Source organism: Haliotis cracherodii, unplaced genomic scaffold (assembly GCF_022045235.1).
Source record: "Haliotis cracherodii isolate W230 unplaced genomic scaffold, xgHalCrac1.p SCAF_2, whole genome shotgun sequence".
NCBI classification, from domain to species: Eukaryota; Metazoa; Mollusca; class Gastropoda; order Lepetellida; family Haliotidae; genus Haliotis; species Haliotis cracherodii.
Genome location: NW_027266275.1, coordinates 63,638,392 through 63,659,371, shown reverse-complemented (window position 1 = coordinate 63,659,371; position 20,980 = coordinate 63,638,392). Strand labels below are relative to the sequence as shown.

At 40.0% G+C, this 20,980-nt stretch overlaps 1 protein-coding gene across 1 annotated transcript in view; it reads right to left on the bottom strand.

Moving 5' to 3' along the window:
- The window catches only part of LOC139468342 (dynein beta chain, ciliary-like), a 36,800-nt gene that overhangs the window by 9,488 nt on the left and 6,332 nt on the right, over window positions 1-20,980 (bottom strand). The window contains exons 8-35 of the mRNA XM_071250248.1: window positions 20,479-20,744; window positions 20,098-20,166; window positions 19,801-19,927; window positions 19,144-19,399; window positions 18,272-18,516; window positions 16,926-17,258; window positions 16,249-16,503; window positions 15,558-15,727; window positions 14,594-14,816; window positions 14,034-14,237; window positions 13,422-13,823; window positions 12,434-12,679; window positions 11,820-12,044; window positions 10,548-10,766; window positions 9,527-9,679; window positions 9,026-9,259; window positions 8,428-8,720; window positions 7,172-7,328; window positions 6,224-6,486; window positions 5,234-5,871; window positions 4,099-4,658; window positions 3,818-3,991; window positions 2,880-3,353; window positions 2,404-2,643; window positions 1,379-2,164; window positions 1,054-1,215; window positions 532-765; window positions 69-329 (exon numbers count right to left, since the gene is read on the bottom strand). Coding sequence (XP_071106349.1) covers window positions 69-329; window positions 532-765; window positions 1,054-1,215; window positions 1,379-2,164; window positions 2,404-2,643; window positions 2,880-3,353; window positions 3,818-3,991; window positions 4,099-4,658; window positions 5,234-5,871; window positions 6,224-6,486; window positions 7,172-7,328; window positions 8,428-8,720; window positions 9,026-9,259; window positions 9,527-9,679; window positions 10,548-10,766; window positions 11,820-12,044; window positions 12,434-12,679; window positions 13,422-13,823; window positions 14,034-14,237; window positions 14,594-14,816; window positions 15,558-15,727; window positions 16,249-16,503; window positions 16,926-17,258; window positions 18,272-18,516; window positions 19,144-19,399; window positions 19,801-19,927; window positions 20,098-20,166; window positions 20,479-20,744 — 7,869 coding nt within the window. The remainder of the gene's footprint in view (window positions 1-68; window positions 330-531; window positions 766-1,053; window positions 1,216-1,378; window positions 2,165-2,403; window positions 2,644-2,879; window positions 3,354-3,817; window positions 3,992-4,098; window positions 4,659-5,233; window positions 5,872-6,223; window positions 6,487-7,171; window positions 7,329-8,427; window positions 8,721-9,025; window positions 9,260-9,526; window positions 9,680-10,547; window positions 10,767-11,819; window positions 12,045-12,433; window positions 12,680-13,421; window positions 13,824-14,033; window positions 14,238-14,593; window positions 14,817-15,557; window positions 15,728-16,248; window positions 16,504-16,925; window positions 17,259-18,271; window positions 18,517-19,143; window positions 19,400-19,800; window positions 19,928-20,097; window positions 20,167-20,478; window positions 20,745-20,980) is intronic.

Below are 20,980 nucleotides of genomic sequence, written 5' to 3'. Positions count from 1 at the left end.
CTACAATTAAAAAGTTGTTGTCAAAGGAAATATTCTTAAAAAACTAAATTGCAGCAGCTCAATGTTACCTTGTTGAGTGTGTTGAGAGCCTCCTTGGCTGCCAACAGTGCAGGTTCAGCCTTGGCAAGATCGGTCTCACAATCCCTCTGTTTCTTCTCCACTTCAATTGTGATCTGAGAAACCTTCTTCTCCTCTTCATCTGCAATAGTCTTCTCCTTTGTCACTTTCTCTGTCTCAGCACCAACAATCTGGATTAGTTTGTTAGCATCTTCATTCTTTTGGGCCAGCTCAACTTCTTGCGAAGCCAACTTGGACTTGAGGTCATCCACCTTGGAAACAAACAGATTGTAAAGCAGTGCACAGAAAATCAAATCAGTGTGATGCTTTTGTATTCTAATAATGTTCTTTGATGTACTGATGACTTAATATTCTCAAATTTGTAAGCTAACATTCTTAACAATTATAGACTTTGGTACAAAAATCAAACATTTCAGTATTTTAGAGAAAAAGACATAATGTATTCTGAATCACCTGTGATGCCGTGCTGCGAAGTTTTTCCAGACCATTCTCGAGACGTATGATCTTTGCTTGAAGCTCTTGGTTCTTCATCTTCAGAAGGTTCTGGTACAGAACGATTTGCTCCAAAAAGGACTTGGGTGTAGTGTAGTTGTAACGCTTCTCATTGGTCAGATACTGAGCACTGATCTGATTTACCGACTTGTGTACATATGCCATGAATTCACTCACAGACCCTCTTGTATCAAGCTGAAAAAATGGAAAAGCAATTGTGTTTTAAAGGATTTGTCTGATCATCTATTCAGTTTTGATAAAGATGAACATGGCTCTTGGAACAGTGAGCAAATTGTCAGTAATATCACAGAGGCCGTGGTGAAGAGCTTGAGCAACAATCCACATTGTTGTGATCTACAATCAGCGAAGGTCACAAATTAGAACCAATCAATCCTCATTGGCCAGCTCTTACAGCAGGAGGTACAGGACCTATTCTGCCCTGCCCACAGGGAGTTTCAAGATGTAAATAAAAATATCACTTACATCCAAGCCCTCAGTGTCTTCTAAGAATCTGCCACTGACAGAAATAAGAGCCTCTTCAGGCCATTCATGGAACCAGTCAATGGATGTGCAGTTGACGACTGCTGGGAATTTCCGTCCACGGACACGGAGTGTAGATCCCACTGGTGAGAAGCACAATACCACCTGAAAGCAATATCAAACAAATCTAGTAATATCATCATAATTGTGCATCAATTGTAAATGATATTTTGGATATAGTTAGGACAAAAACAAAACTTAAAACATTTAAGTTAACATATTTCAATACAATATACCCATAGTTGTCAATATTTAGAAGGTAGCTTACCTTGAGGAGCCTGCGGACTCTGTCGATGAAAAATCTCCAGCAGTTTTCCCTGGTGTCTTCTAGACCCTGTCCTTTCACCTCATTTCTTACTCCACTGATCACTTCCTCAACTTCATCATCAGCAAACAGATCGGTAATCTCACCAGAAGCCAACAGATCGTTGATCAACACCAAGAACCTCTCATCAGATACCTGGGCGTCAGTCATTAGGAACACCATTCCCATGCTCTTCAAGCCAGTTTTCTGGTACAGACCTGCCAAGTCTGTTTTCAGATCCAAAATACTGTAGCCTTTACGCAGTGTTATCTGGAAGACATCCAGACTGCTGATAAAAGCTGCTAGTCTGGACAATGACTGTTTGCCGCTACCACCTACACCAATCAGCAAGGCGTTGCCACGAGGGGATTCAAGAATTCGGTTGATTCGACAGATATGACTCATGGCATCCTCAAACAAAACAAGGTTCATGGCAGCATTGAGTTCATTGTAGTTATCCAGTGCCTCAGTCAGAAGCTTACTCAGATCAGGCCACGTGTCAATAGGCAAGTACTTGGGATCGCCAATACCTGAGGCAAAGTGGCAAAATATGAGAGGTTTTTTTAACACGACAGCCTCATCCAGGTCTTCGAAGTTCTTCTTGACCATATCCTTCAGAAGCTTGTCATAGCTTTCCATGTCGGCCTCATCTACAAGCTTGTCTCGGTACACTCTTTCCGCTTCATGCGACCAAAGACGAACCAAATCTGCTGGGGTCTTCGCACATTCTCCCATTGCAAACAGCATACCCTGTGAAAATACAATTTTGATCATAACTTTGGATGGAGCAAATATTTTAATATTATAAGTGAAAACATTTACTGGGAAAGAAACAAGCTTCTAAGGCATATATTCAAATGTTTTGCTTATAGCTCATCATAAGCACATATAATTATTCTCTGAATTAGATTCTATGTAAATAGCTTGTATATTTTAACAACATGTATCGCTATCAAATAGATGTAAGGATCAGGTTTCTGCATGACTACCTGGAAGATGTTGGAGAGATCACGGAGATTGAAGATGTAGTGGAACTTGATAGCAGTGGGCAGGAAGGAGGTAGATATTTTCTGGTGGAGAGCCAGGGCTCCTGCAACCACGTTGGAGGCAAACTTCTGTACTGGGGCTAGGAAACTTCCATATGCCAAATGCTGGGTCAAAATGCTGGTGTAGATGGTTGTGAGGGCATCATGGTTAGGGAAACTCATGGCAAACACACAGAAGTGGCGCTAAAAGAAAAAAGAAAGATGTTTCACAATGAATATCACCTGTGTTAAAGGAAAATCTGAAAGGTTAGGGCAAACATGATACAAATTCAAGAGGATGCCATTCAATATCATCAAAACTAGTGAATGGGAGAAATCGGCAAGATAATAAATATTTTACCTGTAATTCTAGAGGATGCAAATTTGTATATCATCAAAACTACTGCATGGGAGAATTGGCAAGATAATAAATATTTCACCTGTAGTCTGGAATCAATGGTAAAGCTACCAGCCGTGGGGTTCATGCAGGCCACATATTGGGTGTTGTGGATGTCCTTCAGTGAGAGCTTGGTCCTGTCATACCAATGACCATGATCAATGTGCTGACGGATGAGAGTGTGAGGCTGCACTGTGAAGTATTTGTCCACCTCAGGCATGTTCATGTCATCCACAAAGTAGACAAGACGTCTACTTCCTGGGGGACCGTAGTTGCGTCCAGCCTTCTTCTCCAGGGGTTTCTCCAGTACTCTCTGCAACATCTCGGAGGTGGTGTAGAAGTTGAAGGGGACATTGGCAACCATGAACTCATCTGACAATGTGTTGAGCTTGTCTCCCATCAACACAGTCTTTCCAGCACCAGCATTGCCAACCAACATGACTGGCCGACGGATGTCAACCAACATGTCCAGGAAGAACTTCACTCGGATTGTCTCTGCAGTGTACACCAAAGCAGCCTAGAAATGCAAAATAAACCAATAAGGCTAAAAAATATAATAGTCTTGGATCGCATCATCATAAAGTCTGCTGCACGTTTCATTTATATTTCCTTTCAAATTTTTTTTTTCAAAATTGCATATTCCGTGTCTTGAACACACAACCACCGGCAGTGAAATACTACAATACTTAAGAACAACATGATTTCGCCGAAATTATTGTAAACAAAATTTGGTTACATACTATCTTTAACAACAACAAACAAAAAAAACACCATCCGTCCACACAGTATTTTCAAAAGCCATTGACTGAGAACAAATTATTTTTTTTAAGCCTAATACAACTGACTTTCAGACATGAGCATGCCTATTCTGTATATGCTAATTCTTTTCAAAACCTGCTCCTAGACTGACAGAATCCTCTACAAGTTTAACTAGTTTCATATCAATGCTGTGTAAAGATGCTGTATTCCAAAGAGTGTTACCTGCAATGGCAATTCAGGATCATATTCAAACTTGGGCACTCGCTTCGTCCACGTCTCAAACTTCTTGCTTTCGGGATCAATGTAGTAATCAAACACTGTTCCAGCTGAGGGGAATTTGATCGTTTTGAACTCTGTCACCCACCATTTTGTAAACTCCACACGATGATCCACAAGCTGAAGAGGAAACGCAAACATTAACACAGGATCCATATTGCTCAGTTGCAAGTTTTGACTGTTTACAACAAATAAATAATGCAATGACGAGAAAGTTCTGACATTACCTGATCCTGGAACATCGATCCACCGAAGGCCCAAACACAAGCAAAGACAAAGTACAGCTCATACAGCTCCTTTGGGCAGTCAGGCGGGGTGTTCTCCGGGGTCAGAAGGCACTCAAGCAGGAAGCACAACATTTGGATGTGGGAGATCTCAGCTATTGGGGTGATCTTCTTGAAGCGATGACGCATTGTTTCTAGACAGCTAGGAACATACTTATCAAACAGTATGAGCAAGTTGGCCCTCTCCGACTGAACCTCACGGCTGTCAATCCAACTCTGGACGTACGGGTTCCAGCCCAAGTCCTGAGGGTTGACAAACAGGATGCCAGCTCTAGACACAGTGGCAGGCGTGGCAGTCTTCAAGTGGCTGATCTCAAACAGCAGTCTCATAGAAGGGGTGAGAGGAATCCGCTCGTTACTGGCCAGTGTCAGCACCTTGTTGTCATCCATCACAGTATTGAGAGACTCGATCCACATAGGATCAATGTCACCATCAAGAACAATCCACTTAGGGCCATCCCCACTCATGTTAGCCAGATCTCTCATGATCACAGAGAACAAGCCTAAAATGGAAAGGAAACAAATTATAAGCATAATCATAAGTTCTTATTAAGGCTAAAAAAACAGATGTCTTGGTTCTCAGGAATTACCTGCATCACCATAAAGTCTTCCACACATTTCGTCTTTATTTCCACATTCAAACAAATAAAAAAATCTGAACACTTAAAAACAATGCAATCCAATATAGTACAGAGTTATTTCCCTTTACACTGCTTTACTGTGCATCTTGGGTTATGGAATTTGTATGCTTGTTTATATAGGGAGGCCCTTTCCCAGGTTGATGGTACACAACTGTTTATTTGGTTACATACTAGTTTGAACAAGCAAAAAAAATCAAATAAAACCACCTGTCCCCACTATATTTTCAAAAGTCATTGCCTGAGAACCAATTCTTTAATTTTTAAAGCCTAATGTTCCTTAATCAATACAACAGGCACTGTCGTCACAAATTCAATAACTACTACAAACTTCAAATACCACCAAATGTTTCTGACCAAGCAAAATATATAAACAGAAGTCAAGATACAGCTTTAATCTACGTATGTCATATGAATGCAACTATTTTTTATTAACCTACCATCTTTCCACTCTCTGGTCGAGGGGTTGATGACACCAAACAGTTCATCATTAGTGACAGCTTTAGGGTCCAGATCAATGGAGATAGGTTTCTTCCCAAGGTTTTTGTATGTTCTCATAAGAGTGTTCCACACCTTGCTCTTGCCTGTGCCAGCATTACCCAACAGGAAGACAGAGTGACGCACCTCGAACAGCTCCTGGAGTTGTACCACCTTCAAAATGAAGTTGTCCTCTGCCTGTAGCTTCTGGTCTAGTGTTGCCTGCTTGATCTGCTTCTCAAACTCCAAGTCACGTTTACGTGGCACATCCAGAGCTGGGAACAAGTCTCCGATGAGACCCATGAATACAGGCATGTCATCTGCAACAATCTTGGGGATGTTGAAATCACGCAATGCTCTCATCAACACCTGATCCTCAGGTCGCCCTCTGTCACTTCTCTTCAGTGAACCAGCCACGACCAACACTGACTTGATAGCACGCAGACCCCAATCGTAGTGATCCTGTTTGGACAACAGCTCCTTACACAGACTGTACAGAGTGATGAACTTCCTGGCCAGCAAACGGGCATCCAAGAAACCCTCAGACACCAACATGATTTCACAAATCATCTCAAAGTCAGGAACCACCATAGCACAGGGTCTGTAGACCAAATCCAAAAAAATTATAATTTCTAAAAGAATTGACCAAGTAATTATTCAAACACATTATTATCACAGATAAGAAATCAGTAAATTCTAGTAACTTGAAAAAATATCCATAATCATAAATCTCCTTTTGTGTTCATTCCCACAAGGGATTAAAAAATGCATCAATATAATAACCTCAAGCCATCAGCCTTATAGCCTTTGTCAAGCACAAGAGTGTGCCTTATGAAGGCCAGGAGGCCAAAAGCTTGAGATTATATGCATAATCATAAGTCAATGATAAACAACAGGAAATGTTGAGAAAAAACAAACAAAATGCTCATTGTAACAGCCATTCTAACACCAACCTGAAAAGAGCCTTGAGGTTCTCAGGCAGCTCTGTTCTTCCAGCATAACCAGGGTTCATCGTGATGAAGATTCCAACAGTGGGTTTCATCTTGATGGTCTCGCCAAGGAAGTTGAAGATCTTCTTCTTGTCACGGATAGCATCCTGAATACATTTGACCTGCACAGCCACCACAGATAACACCTCTACGGCAATACGGTTGAATTCATCAAAACAACCCCAGGAGCCAGACTGTGCCAGACCCTTGTAGATGTTACCGATAGACTGAAATGAAAAGCAGATTTGGGTTTAACACCAGCATCAATAGAATTTTAGTTAAAGTGGTAGGAATCTTAAAGCGATGCCAGTTGTAAAGATCTACTATTTATATGAAAGCAAGAAGCAATGTCATGGTGCTGACTAAGGGGGTATAATAATCCAGATGAATCTAATTAAAGTTTTTTGGTATGTTCTGTTTGTTGTTTAATGCCACACTCAGCAATATTCCAGCTATATGATGGCGGTCTGTAAATAATCGAGCCTGAACAAGACAATCCAGTGATTGACGTCATGAGCATGGATCTATGCAATTGGGATACGATGACATGCATCTACCAAGTCAGCGAGCCTGACCACCCGATCCCGTTAGTTGCCCAGCAGTATGTCGCAGTACCTCGATGATAAACCTTCATATCAACATCAGTAGTTATTTTCTCTTAAATATGTTTAAACAATAGTCATCAGGAGATGACAAAACTCCCTGTCCACACAATAACCAAAGGCCCCACTTCAGCCACAGGTTAATACATGTACAAAGTTTGGATGAAAAATCTTTCACGGTTTTCAAGTAATGCAGCTTACTATGCTCCAGAAATGAAATACAGACGGACAGACAGACCAAATGATGACTATATCCCTGCATTATATGCCAGGGGATAAAAAGGAAATGTAACTTTAATGTGGCACTGACCTTGTAGTCCATCTGTTCAGAGCAGTTGAACACATACACCATGATACCGAGAGCCCGGCCCAGATCCTTAGTGGTTTCTGTCTTCCCTGTTCCAGCTGGGCCGGCCGGAGCACCGCTCATGATCAAGTGGAGAGACTGTGTCAGTGTGATGTAGCATCTGAAATGTCAAGACTCCTCAATATACTCTCTATTCCATTTGTAAACATCAGTTTTCTGATAAAGAACAAGTCCTAAGCAATCAACTCAAATGCTTGTAACAAAATAACTATCACTGAGTCTAATATGACTTTTGTATTCACAAATGAATAATTCTGACATCAGATGTACTTTTATTATCTCAATGTTTATTGCAGCCTGATACTTAGAAACTCAGCCAAATGCCAATACTTTAGGTATCCTCGTGTTATGGGTTTTTGGACGCTTAAGAAATATTCATAGCTTTCTCGCTAATCACAAGAACAACTGTAAAACATCTCACTCAGTTGTAAAAGATGACTTTAGCTTAAAAACAGGTCATCTTAGAATTTACAATATCCGTGTGACACCACTCCCCGTGTTAAGAGCGTGTAATCGTGATAAACATGGCCGTCTGAAAACGTATGCTCCGGTCCAGTCAGAATGTTATTTATGAAGATCAAGCTACTTTGAGAAATGTGCATGTACATCTTTTGGAATTATCAAACACATAGTACCCCAAAACTAAGCACTGCCCACAAAACACTTAATTTCAGTGAAATTACATACAATTTACCATTAGCAAAGGAACCTAAGCATGTTCCACATAGTACCAGTCTCTGCCAAAAACTTTTAAGTCCATTAGGGCAAACTTGGCTCAAAGGCTAAACAAAATAATAGTCTTGGTACTCAGGCACTGCCCACATCATCATAAAGTTCATTGCACCTTTCGTTTTTGTTACCATTTTCAATTTTTTTGGTGCATTGTGTTTAAGTTTTAGGATTTATAAAAAAAAATTGAAAATTGAAATAGAAACAATACGTGCGGCAGACTTTATGATGATGCAGTTGGTACCTGAGAACCAAGACTATTACATTTTTTAGCCGTAGCATCATGTTCTTTTATGTTATGGACTATTTTAGCTTAGCTTTCCAGACCGAACTGAATGTTACAAGACCCAAGCTTTGGACTATGACATAATGATAGTCACAGTACAAATACTGCATTGTGGAAGAGAACCATAAGGCTTACATACACTGAGGACATCTGTAGTCACTACTAAAATTTCCCATGCTGTTACCTGTCAGTCAGTGGTGTGATGACAAGACGAGCAGTGTTGCCGAGATACTCATGAGAGTAACGGAACATGGCGTCACAGATATTGGCAAAGCAGTCTCTCTCGTTGTCATCCCATCTGTGTCGGAGCTGAGACAGCCAGGTGAAGGCCTGGGAACTATCCACTTTCTGTGTGATGAGTTTGGTCACAACATCTCGGGCGTGTACATCAATGGTACAGATAGTCATGATCTTCTGTCTGTCGCCCTTCGACAGATCTCCAAGCAGCATGGTGATTAAGGCATTCAGTTGGTTTACCTAAACATCAAAACATAACCTGAAACATGTCTTTCTTGAAATCTTCATGCACAGATCTCACTACCTTGATGAATATCCTTTCTTTGGAAAAAGTGAGTATGGCTTTACGCCGCTTTTAGCAATATTCCAGCAATATCATGGCGGGGTCACCACCAACCAACTCATAGATCTACGATAATCCCAATACCCAAGACAGTTTGCATCATGGGAGTGACACACCTCAAATGAAAGATAACTGGAGTGTTTACATCATCCTGTAAAAGAGATGCTACCAAAATGAACTGCTCTATTAAAATGCTACGAACCTGTTTCTTGCTGTAGTCCTTCAATGCATTCTCAAAGCCCTCTTCCAGACGACCGAAAGCGATGTTAACTTCAGTCGTCCACCAGATCTGTGTCCCACACAGAGCAACCTGGGCAGGGTAGTCAAACAGCCACTGGTCACGAGGCTTCTCTTCATATCCACTCACGGCTTCCGTTAGCTCATGACGCACAGTGCTGCACTGGGCGTCCAATAATCTATTCAACCAGACTTCAACCTAAAATAGGAATTATTGTGCGTTAGATATTCATGGAACTATGAACAGCTTGTCAAAACAGATACACTCCAATTGTAAAACATGCCAGTCGTTACAATTCTTTCAATGCAGAGAAAACTGGATATGGTCACTTGGAAATATTTATCCAAATAGTGAACCACGGTTAAGGAGACTCATGTTACTAGAGAACAAACTAAATATGGGCATGTCTTAAGAAAGCCTGCTGCTCTTGGTTGACTATGAAAACTAGGCAGGCAATCCACTAACCTGTCCTGAAAGGTCACACTGCTTGTCAAGATCAACATATTCTCCATCTTTGCTGTACATTCCATTTGCTGTCTTGAGTTCTACTCCATTGGAGTCCATTTCAAACTTGAGTTGAGCCATACTGTCAAACAGTTTGGTCAAGTGACGTGACACCTGCAATGAATAATATTACATTAGACACAAAACTAGACAAGTGCTTTATGTTACTGATAATGTCACAATACAATATTTGTTTCTTACATTGTTTAACATCACACCCAGCAATATTCAAGTACTGTGTGCCATGACAGCCTGTAAACAATTCAGTCTGGACAATACAAACCAGCAATTGATAGTAGGAGCAACATTCCGCACATGACGACACACTGTCAACCAAGTAATCAAGCCTGACCATTTAGTTGTGTCTTATGACAAGCATATGTCAGTCAAGCCAGTCTAACCCAAGTCTCCATAGGAAGCACAATGAGATACTATATCTGATTAATTTCCTCATGCAAATGACCCGTGAAGATCTGGGTTAGAATAGGTCTTCAGCAACCCATGCTTGTCATCAAAGGCAGCTACACTTGTCATAAGAGGCAACTAAAGGGATCGGGTGGTCAGGCTCGCTGACTTGGTTGATGCATGTCATTGTATCCCAATTGCATGGATCAATGCTCATGACAAACACTGGATTGTCTGGTCCAGACTCGATTATTTATAGATTTATTTATAGATTATTTATATTATTTACAGGCTGCCATCATATAGCTGAAATATTGCGGAGCAAACAAACAAACAAACAAACTCATCATGCAAACACTGATCAAGTCTTTGAAAGGCATTTAGAAGTGATAAACAAAGAAAATTTATGGATGTCAACTTTTTTTTTATGAGGAACACAGCGTTTCGGAGTATATACTTACTCCTTCATCAGGTGAGCATTGGACAGCAGATCTAGTATTGATGCATGTAAAGAGCAGGCTTAATAGTGAAGGATGGTTTGATGTTCTCTAAGTAATCACAATCACTGAAGACCTACCACTGGTGGGTTATTTCCATTGGACAAAATATCCAGCAAGTCTGCTGATGACACAAAGTAGAATCTTGGGAAGGCAAGACGCTTTGTCTCCAAGTATTCTGCGAGTGCCTTCTCACAAATCGACAGTGAACTTTGCAGTGCTTCTAATCGTTCATACAACTTAGGCTGGTTGGTAGACTCCACAACATTCTTACTCTTCTCAAATTCACCCACTAATTCCTGAAAATAACAAACCACACATGAATCAATGTTGTAGAATAAGTCTCGAGGACTTACAAAAGTTAAAAACACAACAACCAAATACTGTCATTATCATATGTCAGATCTCAGTGAGGGAGCTACTGTACATCCTAGAATAAACACCTGCCTTGAATAAACAACGGGTCAAACAACCTCTGACTTGAATAAATGTAGGGTAAAACTACCCTCTGCCTTGAATGAATGTAGGGTAAAACTAGCCCCTGCCTTGAATAAACGCCTGGTCATATTTTAGTCTATGGATCGCGTGAAAAGATGGAAATAATAACTTAGATGTAAGTAACTTTATGATACATTTTTGTTGATTTTATTTATTACTTTACATATTTTATTTAAAGATTTGCTTGAAATATCTTTAATTTGCTCTTTGACATGTGTGATGTGAACCATAGTTGATGCATGTGTCAGAGAATTTTTTTTGCCAATAACATTGCGTGAAATAGCGAATAGATTTTTAATCTATTGATAAAATGTAATAAATTGAAAATAAATACGTATTTCAGACATTGTGAAAAGTGATAGACTTAGTAAATGAATAAAATGACAGGCGGGTTCATAAAATTATATACTATTTTGACATGGCTACGGCTTGGCCGATGTCCTGGCGTGCGGCGTCCGGGGACTCGTCCAGGGACACACGCACACACGGACGGACGGAACCCATTTCAATACCCCTACAAACTTCTTGGGGCAGGGGATAATTATTATGCGTTAGATATTCATGGAACTATGAACAGCTTGTCAAAACAGATACACTCCAATTGTAAAACAACGCCAGTCATTACAATGCCGGTGTACCAGCCTGCGGTGTTGACAGAGTTAGGGTAGTTTTTGTCTTAAATCCTTCCCTTCCTGATGAAATGAAAATTCCATGTAGCCATGATACGTTTATCTGGTAATGTGCTGATCTGGAAGATTTTACTTGGAACAATTCCACCTGGATTAACAGCAGAATACTGCACATCATCCTTATGATTGAATCCATATCAGCGTCCACCCTCTCAGCCCCATTACCTTGAAGTCAGAGTCAATGTTGTCAAATCTCTTGGAATCTTCTGGCAGCTGGTTCCGAATGTCCTCGGAGCCAATGAAGATACTCTCCAGATGAGACCAGGTCCTCTGTACCTCCATATAGATGGTGATCACCTGATCAGCTGTGGACAACTTCTTCTGCCAGCCAGACACCTCAGTTAGGAAGTGAGCGATGTACTTCGACGTCATCATGTTTTGTAGTTGTACCTGGAAAATGACAATTAAAAATAGGAGACATCGCGTATGAACACATACTGTAAATCTTGAAATTAATGCATCCCCAAATTTATACGACTGCTGACCCCAAGCCAAAAATGCGACACAATATCAATGCGACTCCCCCTTCTGTCTCTATTCAAGTAGGTATTTCCGCTGTCCTAAGTGTGCAGTGAGGCCGTCTTATTGTTGATAGTCATTTTTGAGACATAAATGCGAAGTTTCATTAATGCGAGCGAAGACCACTCTCATTTTTGGCATTATCCAAGCTCACGTTAATTTCAAGATTTAAGGTAACTAAAATAGTGTTCTATAAATCTAGGGATACAGTAACAATTCTATGGCTCTTTATTTTCAAATTGCTGTTAATAGAAACTGACCTGGTTATCTTCCAGTGTCTCTATGAGTTCCTCACTGGTCTTGATCATCGTCATGGAGGTGCGGGGGTGTTTCTCATGCTCAAACTCCATGTTGGACCATGTGACGTCCAGCTCCTTGAGCACCTTCTCCATACTCATCTCCTTCACAGCCTTGTCCACGATGTTGCGGACCTCTTCCTCATAGTTGTGCAAGTTGAGGGAGAGGAGATCAGCCAGGGTCGTGCTTTCATCCATCATGAAGCGCACCTTCAGGAGAGATGGATCAATTAAAATCAGGATGGATCCCAGGATGCCTGATCTCTAGCCACCCTTCCCAGCAAGTTGAAAAAAAGTGAGTGAGTGAGTTGGGTTTAAGGCCACTTTTAACAGTATTCCAGTTATATCGCGGCGTGTCAGCTTAATGTGGGAGGAAAGCCCGAAGTGAAGCAGGTCTCAGATGTTTACCACTTCGGTGAAACCAATGAGCATGGGTATGGTGCTGACAAACCTAGAAACATAATCGGGGCAAACTGGGATTTGAACCCACAATCATAGATTTCTGACGTGCCCAAGGGATGCAACTCTGCACAGCGAATAGTTGAAAAAAGGATTGATTTTCCTTTATATATTGATTAACAATTATGCTATAAAGTATCAGTAGCATCATCCTTAAAAAATGTAAAACAATATCATGTTTCAAAAAGCAAGAACAATAGATTCAGTGGAGTCTTTGATAGGCATTTAGAAGCTGGGAGAACATGACAGTTTTTTATGGATAGCAACTTCTTTTATTCTTTGTACGTTTCAGCGCTACTTCTTGCTCCTTCATCTGGAGCATGCTTGATTCACCAGATGAAGGAGCAGGAAGTAGCGCTGAAACGTTGTACACACAATAAAAGGAGATGCTATCATTAAAAAAGTGTCATATATATAAAGATTCAGTATTGATCAATTACACGAATTTTTTCAATTATTACCCCGGACAATGATTAAACAGTATGAAACTTGCCTTTGTGGCTGCCATGAGCTGTTGCCAATGTCTCTCTCTGATGGCTGGGTTCTGCAATTCACTGACAGCTCGGAGTGATGTAAGCATGTTCTTCACCTGGTCCTCCACACCAACGTAGGCGTCCCAGGCTCGCATCTCCTTGTCCAAGGTACGGATATCCTTGGCAAACTTTTTGCAGTCCATGTCCATCTGTTCCACATTGATTTCCTTCCAGGGCGTTGTCTTCCAGTCATCTATACTGCTGCGCACAATGGTGACGTAGTCCCATAAGACCTTGAGAAGCTTGATCTCCTTACGACACTGTTTCAGCTGCTTGAAGTCCGGAACATTCACCTCAAACAGACCAGCACTGTCCAGAAGAACTGCCATTTCTCGCTCCATGGAAAAGATTTCTTCATTATTCTAAAAAAACAAATATTCCTTTCATGAGCTTCTTCGGGAAAATAATAAAGCATACTAGGTCCACATTCATGAATGTTTGTGTGTATGTGGCTGCTTGTACTAGAGATTATAACTTGAACTCCCAGTCAAATATCGATTTCGTCATATGACATTGCAAGTATACATTATTTTAGAGAGACAAGTTGAACTCTGATTAGCAAGGAAACAAACCTTGTCAAGCAGAACATAGGGCTTTTCACAGTCGTATCTGAATGGTTTGATGTTCCTGAACCTTTCTCTGAATTTGTGTTGGTTGACATCGAAGGAGGCGCTCTTCTTCCGAATGTTGGCAACCTCATTAGCCTGCAGTGGTGCAACTGTCTGTTTGATTGTGATGCCAATCTTCTTGGTGTTGTTCCACTGCTCTGGGAGTTCCTGACAATACAAAACATGAAAAGCTTTAGCCATTTTTTCAGAACCAATTCTTGGAAACAAATTCTCAAATATTCTATGCGAAAATGATTTGGAAAAATGTGTCGTTCCGTTTCATCAAGGAAAACAATTGTTGATGAAGCGTTAGAAACTGGCACTAGTCCTAAAGTCCTTGCCAAACTGCCCAATATTAAAGGTATCATAAGGACTAGTAGAAATTTTTAAGGGGTTTTGCTATATAATATCATTACAAGGTCTCGTGGACTATAAATGTAAGTTTCTACAACTTCTGATCGCTTCAAAGCATACTCCAAATGAACGGTTTATTAAAATAAATGCGTATAGAATAATCCTCCAACCTGAAGCTGGACATGAACTTCCTCCGGCATCTCCTGTTCGTATGTTTTCAACAACTCAATGGTGTGTTTGAGAGGCTCAAACATCTCGTCTGTGGAACTCTGCCTCTCTCTCACAGCAAACAGATGACCCATGACATTCACCAGCCCGTTATAGTCTCCCTCTTCAACAGGTGAGTTCAGACCAGCATCGGTCACCTTGATGAAGTCAGACAACTCATTCAAGCTGAAGAAAAGAAATATAAAATGTAGGAAATATTTTGTTTGACATGATTTGCAAGGTCCTGAATGATTTGGATAGTTCAGATGCCCAATCAACATAATATGATTGTAATAGTATTAATTTTTGCCAAAGTCTACCAGCCCGAGCTTGGCATCCTTTTCAATACATTTCAGTGTCATAATTTGAACTAATATTAGCTGAGCATAACAGACTGAAGAGAATTGTACCAGACATGGGCTTCATACTGTTTCTTTGTTTGTAGCTTAACACCGCTCTCAGCAATATTACAGCTACATGACGGCGGTCTGTAAATAATTGAGTCTGGACCAGACAATCCATTGACTGACATCATGAGCATCGATCCACGCAATTGGGATACAATGACATGCTCCAACCAAGTCAGCGAGCCTGACCGCCCGATCCTGTCAGTCGCCCCTTACGACAAGCATAGACGCCTCTTACGGCAAGCATGAGTTGCTGAAGACCCATTCTGACCCGGTTTTTCACGGGCTTCATACTAGTTGCTAAAGTCACGGACTGGTGTTTTGCATAACAGAACGATGGAACTCAATAAATGATTCTGGAAAATGAGAGAGTAGAGTTTCCCCACTTGGAGCAATATTCCAGCCATATTATGATGGAGTGCACTGAGAACGGGTTTCACACATTGCCCCACAAGGAGAATCAAAGTCCATGACCAAATGCTCTACACTGTTAGTTATCCCACCACCCTCTGAAACATACCTGTTGGTAACATGGTCAATGAGATGCTGTTTGAACATGAAGCTCCATCTCTTGATGATGTTGAGCAGGGCTTGTTTGAAGGGTTTGGCATCAACTCTAAACCAACTCTCAAATATTGTCATGCCCCCAATATGCTCAGCCTCTTCATAGATCTTTTCATATGTGTCGATCTACGAACAAATTCATTCTCATCAAAATACATCAAACTCACAAAACTGTCACATATGCATAGTTCATCTGATGTCACTTAACAGATGTGCTTAAAACCACACCATCAAAAATACTTTAAAGTCCATGGCAGAGATTATAAAATACTTATGAGGATTATTTATTTTTTTTAAATACAGTGCGGGGGAAGGGTAGGTTTCTTTGTTTTCTTTTTTGTTCTTGTTGTTTTTGTTCTAACCAAACAGTTGTGTAATCAAATAAACAATTGTGTACAATCAACCTTGGAAAGGGCCTCCCTACATAAATGTATCCCTTGACGAGTAAGGTACTTGAGTAAAGTACTTAAATACTGTATTTTACCACTTGGCATATTTAAGGATTTTTGTTGTTTTTTAAAATGAAAATAAAAACAAAATGTGGTGAACTTTATGATGATGCAGGCAATGCCCGAGAACCAAAACTATTATTTGTTTTTGCCTAAGAAAAACATTTTATAAAGCTATACATCACGACACCACCATACCTGTTCTTTGAACTGGTCAAGAGTAGGTGGGCATTCAGGCACGCCTTCATCGGCATGGGCTTCAATCTCCTCAGTGGTCAGCACGTGATTGTACAGCAGGAACTGTCGCATGAACTCATTACGGTCATCCACCCACAAGTAGGCGTAGTTGTCAAACGAGTTGCGGTACTCGCAAGCCTTGTTCATGATGTTCTGTACTCTATCCATCAGCTCTTGACGCATCTCAGACAACTCCTCCATGTCCTCTAGGTCAGGCTGCAAAATGTGACACAAGCTTCAAACTTAGCACTTGTCGTTTAACATTTATTATTATTTATCATGGACTTGACAATGTCAAACATGTTCAGTAAATTATTCAGAAGAAACATTGGTGTTTGGTGAAGAAATATAGTACAGTTTTCAAGATCTGCTTCAGAAAGGAGCACTACCACTATTTTCAGCCTAAGTCAAAGTCATTGCCATGGAAACTCAAACAATAAATTTATTAAAAATCACAAACTATCAAAAGGCACCAATTCATTACTAAACCTATCTAAGTGCTAAGTTTGGTTAAGATATCTCTAATGATTTTTTAGTTTTGCTCCAGAAACGAAACATGACGGAGGGACAACACCCATTCCTATATCCCCCTTCCACTTTGTGGCATTGGATAAAAAAATTACTAAAGGCATTTGTACCTGATAGTGTTCCTGGCCACTGTGTGTTGCCAGTCTTTGAATGAGAGAGGACTGTTTATAAATATCCCCGACAAGCCCATCCACTAAGTCATAGTAGCCATCGGCAACACCATAGTCCAGTGATGGCAAGAACACCATGTCCGGCACATGTAGCTCCAGATGAGCTTCAAACAGTGATGGAGGGTTATTCTTGAGATCAGTGTTATCCAAGAAGTGATGTAAACTGCAGTGGATTGTGTTGAAGAATCCATCCACAATCATTTCATCTACATAGTCAACATAAGCTTTCCAGGTGTCAGACTGTGCCTCTCCTTTGAAAAACTCCAGATTTTCCTGAAATACAATTAATAATCATAACAGTACAGCCAGCATTTCAGTGCATTTCAAAAGAAACAAGGCAAAAAGTGAGCAGGGCTTACTAATAACCCCGACTTCGACTCCAACATATTTCTAAGTTCCAAACATGAAAAAAGCAATATTTTCTCAGAAAATCCAAATATCGAAATTAAACTTTGCACTGCACCTCTCCTATTGGTATAGAAACTGTAACTACAATTGGAAAAGAATCCACAAAGTCATTTTCAAGTTATAGGTCTGACAAATGTTGAAGTAAAAAAATATTCTGAGTTCAAAACATGAAAAAAATTATACATTTTTAGAAAATACACATACCAAAATCAAACTTTGCACTGCACCTCTTAAATAAGTATGCAAATTATTCCTTAAGACTAAAAAGAATCAAAGCTGTACTTTTCAAGTATAAGGTCGCACAAATGTTTCAGTAAAAAAGTAAAAAAATTCTAAGTAAAATTTTGTCGCACACAAAAATGTCTTAGGACAGACGGAATTCCTTGGTATACCGTATTCGACATAATAAGCGCCCTGATCTAATAAGCGCCCACGGCGATATTTGCTAATATATTGGCTAGTGAACAATACCAATTAGCACCCCTTCCGATTGATCAATGTACACAACACTTATTTATTCGTGTATAATACGTACCCGTGTGTTATATGCACCCTTATTTGGGGGCATTTAAATTCTGGTAAATTGTATCTCTCGTATATAAACATTTCAGACTGTCAGCATAAACCACGAAATTTACCTTTCAACACTGTCTTTTTACCAAAATAATATTCTAATAAGAGCCCCCTTTTTCTATTTTTGAGAGCGCCCTGGGCGCTTGTTACGTTGAATACGGTAACTATATACCCTGCCCTTTTAGGTCAGGGGCATAAAAAAAAAAAAATAATGTACAAACACAGCTCTTTTCACAATAAAGACAGTGTTTAGCCCTTTATCAATTAACACAATTTTAAATAAAATCTCATGTGATAATGTATACCTTCAGCAAACCATGTATTTTCTCTCCAGCCGTCTTGACTTCAGTGTAGCGCTTGTTAAGCCTATCTTCCCTGTCATCAAGATTCAACAAGCTATCATGTTTATCCTCCTTTCTCACAAACAGGGGGTTCTTGCTCCATGTTGTCATAATTTTCTGGATCTTTTCAACATTGTCCTTGGCTTTCTGAACTCGTGTTTCTAAATCGTGCACCTTATCTCTTGTTTCCTGAATATATTCCCAAACTCCTGGAAAAAAGGGGAAGTATTATAAAAATTGTTCAACATAATTCCAACTACAAGATCTGTAATACTGAGAGATACAGGGTTCACTCTAAGAACATAGGCCCTTCATGTGAAGATTTCAAATATTCCAGAGGTACACCCACACTTGCCCATACAGCACAATGTCAAAATGCCCCATTGTATTTGAAAATGTGGGCCGTTTTTCAAAAGTAGGGGCTAAAAGCACAAGGCCATAGTTATCCCTGAAGATAGTTTAAGTTTAGAACCACAATGTGTCCCCATTCTACAATTCTAAGAGTGAGCATGGTTTTACGCTGTTTTTAGGAACATTCCAGCAATATCACAGCGGAGGACACCAGAAATGGGCTTCACACACAGAACCCATGTCAGGAATCGAACCCGGGTCTTTGGCATGACGAGCGAACGCTAGGCTACCCGACCGCCCCCTACAATTCTAAGAAAATATGATCAGAAAACAATTTTCTACAACACAATCACCACAAATTTCTGATGTAGTACCAAATGCACCTGATACTAATGGTGAGAACAGAGAGAGAAATAATTACTTATGTTGAACAATATCAGGTAAACAAGTTCAGCACTGTAAGCATGGATGAAAAGCTGACTCACCGTCTCCATTCCAGTTGAGAGACTTCTCCGCTTTTTCCAACTGGACATCAATCTCCTGCAGTTGTCCCTCTATCAGGGGAAACTCCACCTCTAGCACTGTAGTCCTCACTTTATTATACCATTGCACAGTAAGGTCCAGATTAGCAACATACTTCCTGAATGTGTCATTTCTTTCATACATAGCATTAGCACTTTGTGGAATTTCCTCTTCAGAACGAATTTCTAGATATTTCACTTCTCTCAATACTGCCACAAGCTGAAATAATGAAAGAAACCAATATAATAATTAACTTTTCTCTTTGATGCTACAAAACCAGTTTCATAGAATTTTTGTCAATTTCCAATGAAGCAACTTTGTCACTAGTCAGTGAATCACATAGATTTGAACTGTAAGCTAAAAAACAGAATGTCTGCTTAATGTGAAAAAACAACCATAATCAGAGCAAATCTGAAATTCTTATCCTTGATCAGCAGATCCTTGTATGGGTAAGGGAGTCAACTGTGAGACAAAGAATAGTGTCTGATCCCAACTAGATTACTGGGATAATCATGTCCGTTTTTCTTCAACATTTTCTTTATGACCCTGGTTATTTATCACTATATCATATAGTTTTACGCTGCTGTGGTAGTCTGTTCTGTGTTATGTAAATGACTTGCCTGTGGATCAAAGTTGACAGTGATGAGTTTAGATTCTTCGCTCCTATTGAGGATAGGTTGTGACAGGTTAAAGGAGCAGGCCTCATCCACACCCTGTGTCCATTCATTGTAGATCTGCTGGTCCCACCTGAACACAAACACCACCATGAGGTTTTGCAGAGGAAAAGGATTCAATTAAAAATCAAATTTTAAGTCCACTGTTTTGAATGTTGATTACAAAGTTTTACAAACTTCTGTATTTAATCCCAAGATTATAGAATATCTTTATAACAATATCAATATTAAACAATAACTCACTCTCCCAGCAGCTTCATCATTTCTTCATACTTTGTATACACCAGTTTCGCTTCCTCGGTGTCCATACATCTATAATTCAAGACAAAAATGACCAATATTAAAACATAATGATAATCATCAGAATTCTAAATATTTTGAACTTTCATTCACAATAGGGTCACAGTAAGATGCAATAATTGTGGGAAATTAGATTCTGGAAAAACACATCTGTCGTATATAAATATTTCAGGCTGTCAGCATAAACCACGAAATTTACTATCTTTTAACCCTGTTGTTTTTCAACAAAATATTATTCAAATAAGATAATATTTCTAACTTTGAGAGCGCCCTGGGGGCTTATTATGTCGAATACAGTAGATACATCCATTATCAATCACTCACGGGTGCTCAATATGTTTGAAGTTCCCCATGGGTATAGATATTCTATCCCGTAGCTCCTTGGCCCATCGCAGTCCACCCGACATTTCGGGCATATTCTTGTGAATAGGTGCTCTCTTTGTTTCCCTCTTGATTGTCATTTGAGCATCATAGATATGTTTTGCATCATCAAGGCAGGTATTCATCATTGTGACAATCGTTGGGTATTTCTTATCAAAATCACTCTTGATGAGATTTCTTTCCAGGAGTGTGCCTGTGATGTCAATTAGCTGCAAGGAAAAAGGACATGAATAGGCAACAAAATACATGGCAACATTCAAGAGATGTAGAATGATTACACCCCTAACACAGGAAAAAGTGGATTTATCAAAATTATTGAAGATCTGCGACCCGTTCCACAAAGCGATCTTAGCGCTAGGACTATTGTAAGCCAGTGTTAAAGAATGGGAGTTACGATCACCTCAGTGCTAAGATGGCTTTGTGGAACGGGGCCCTGGCATGCAAA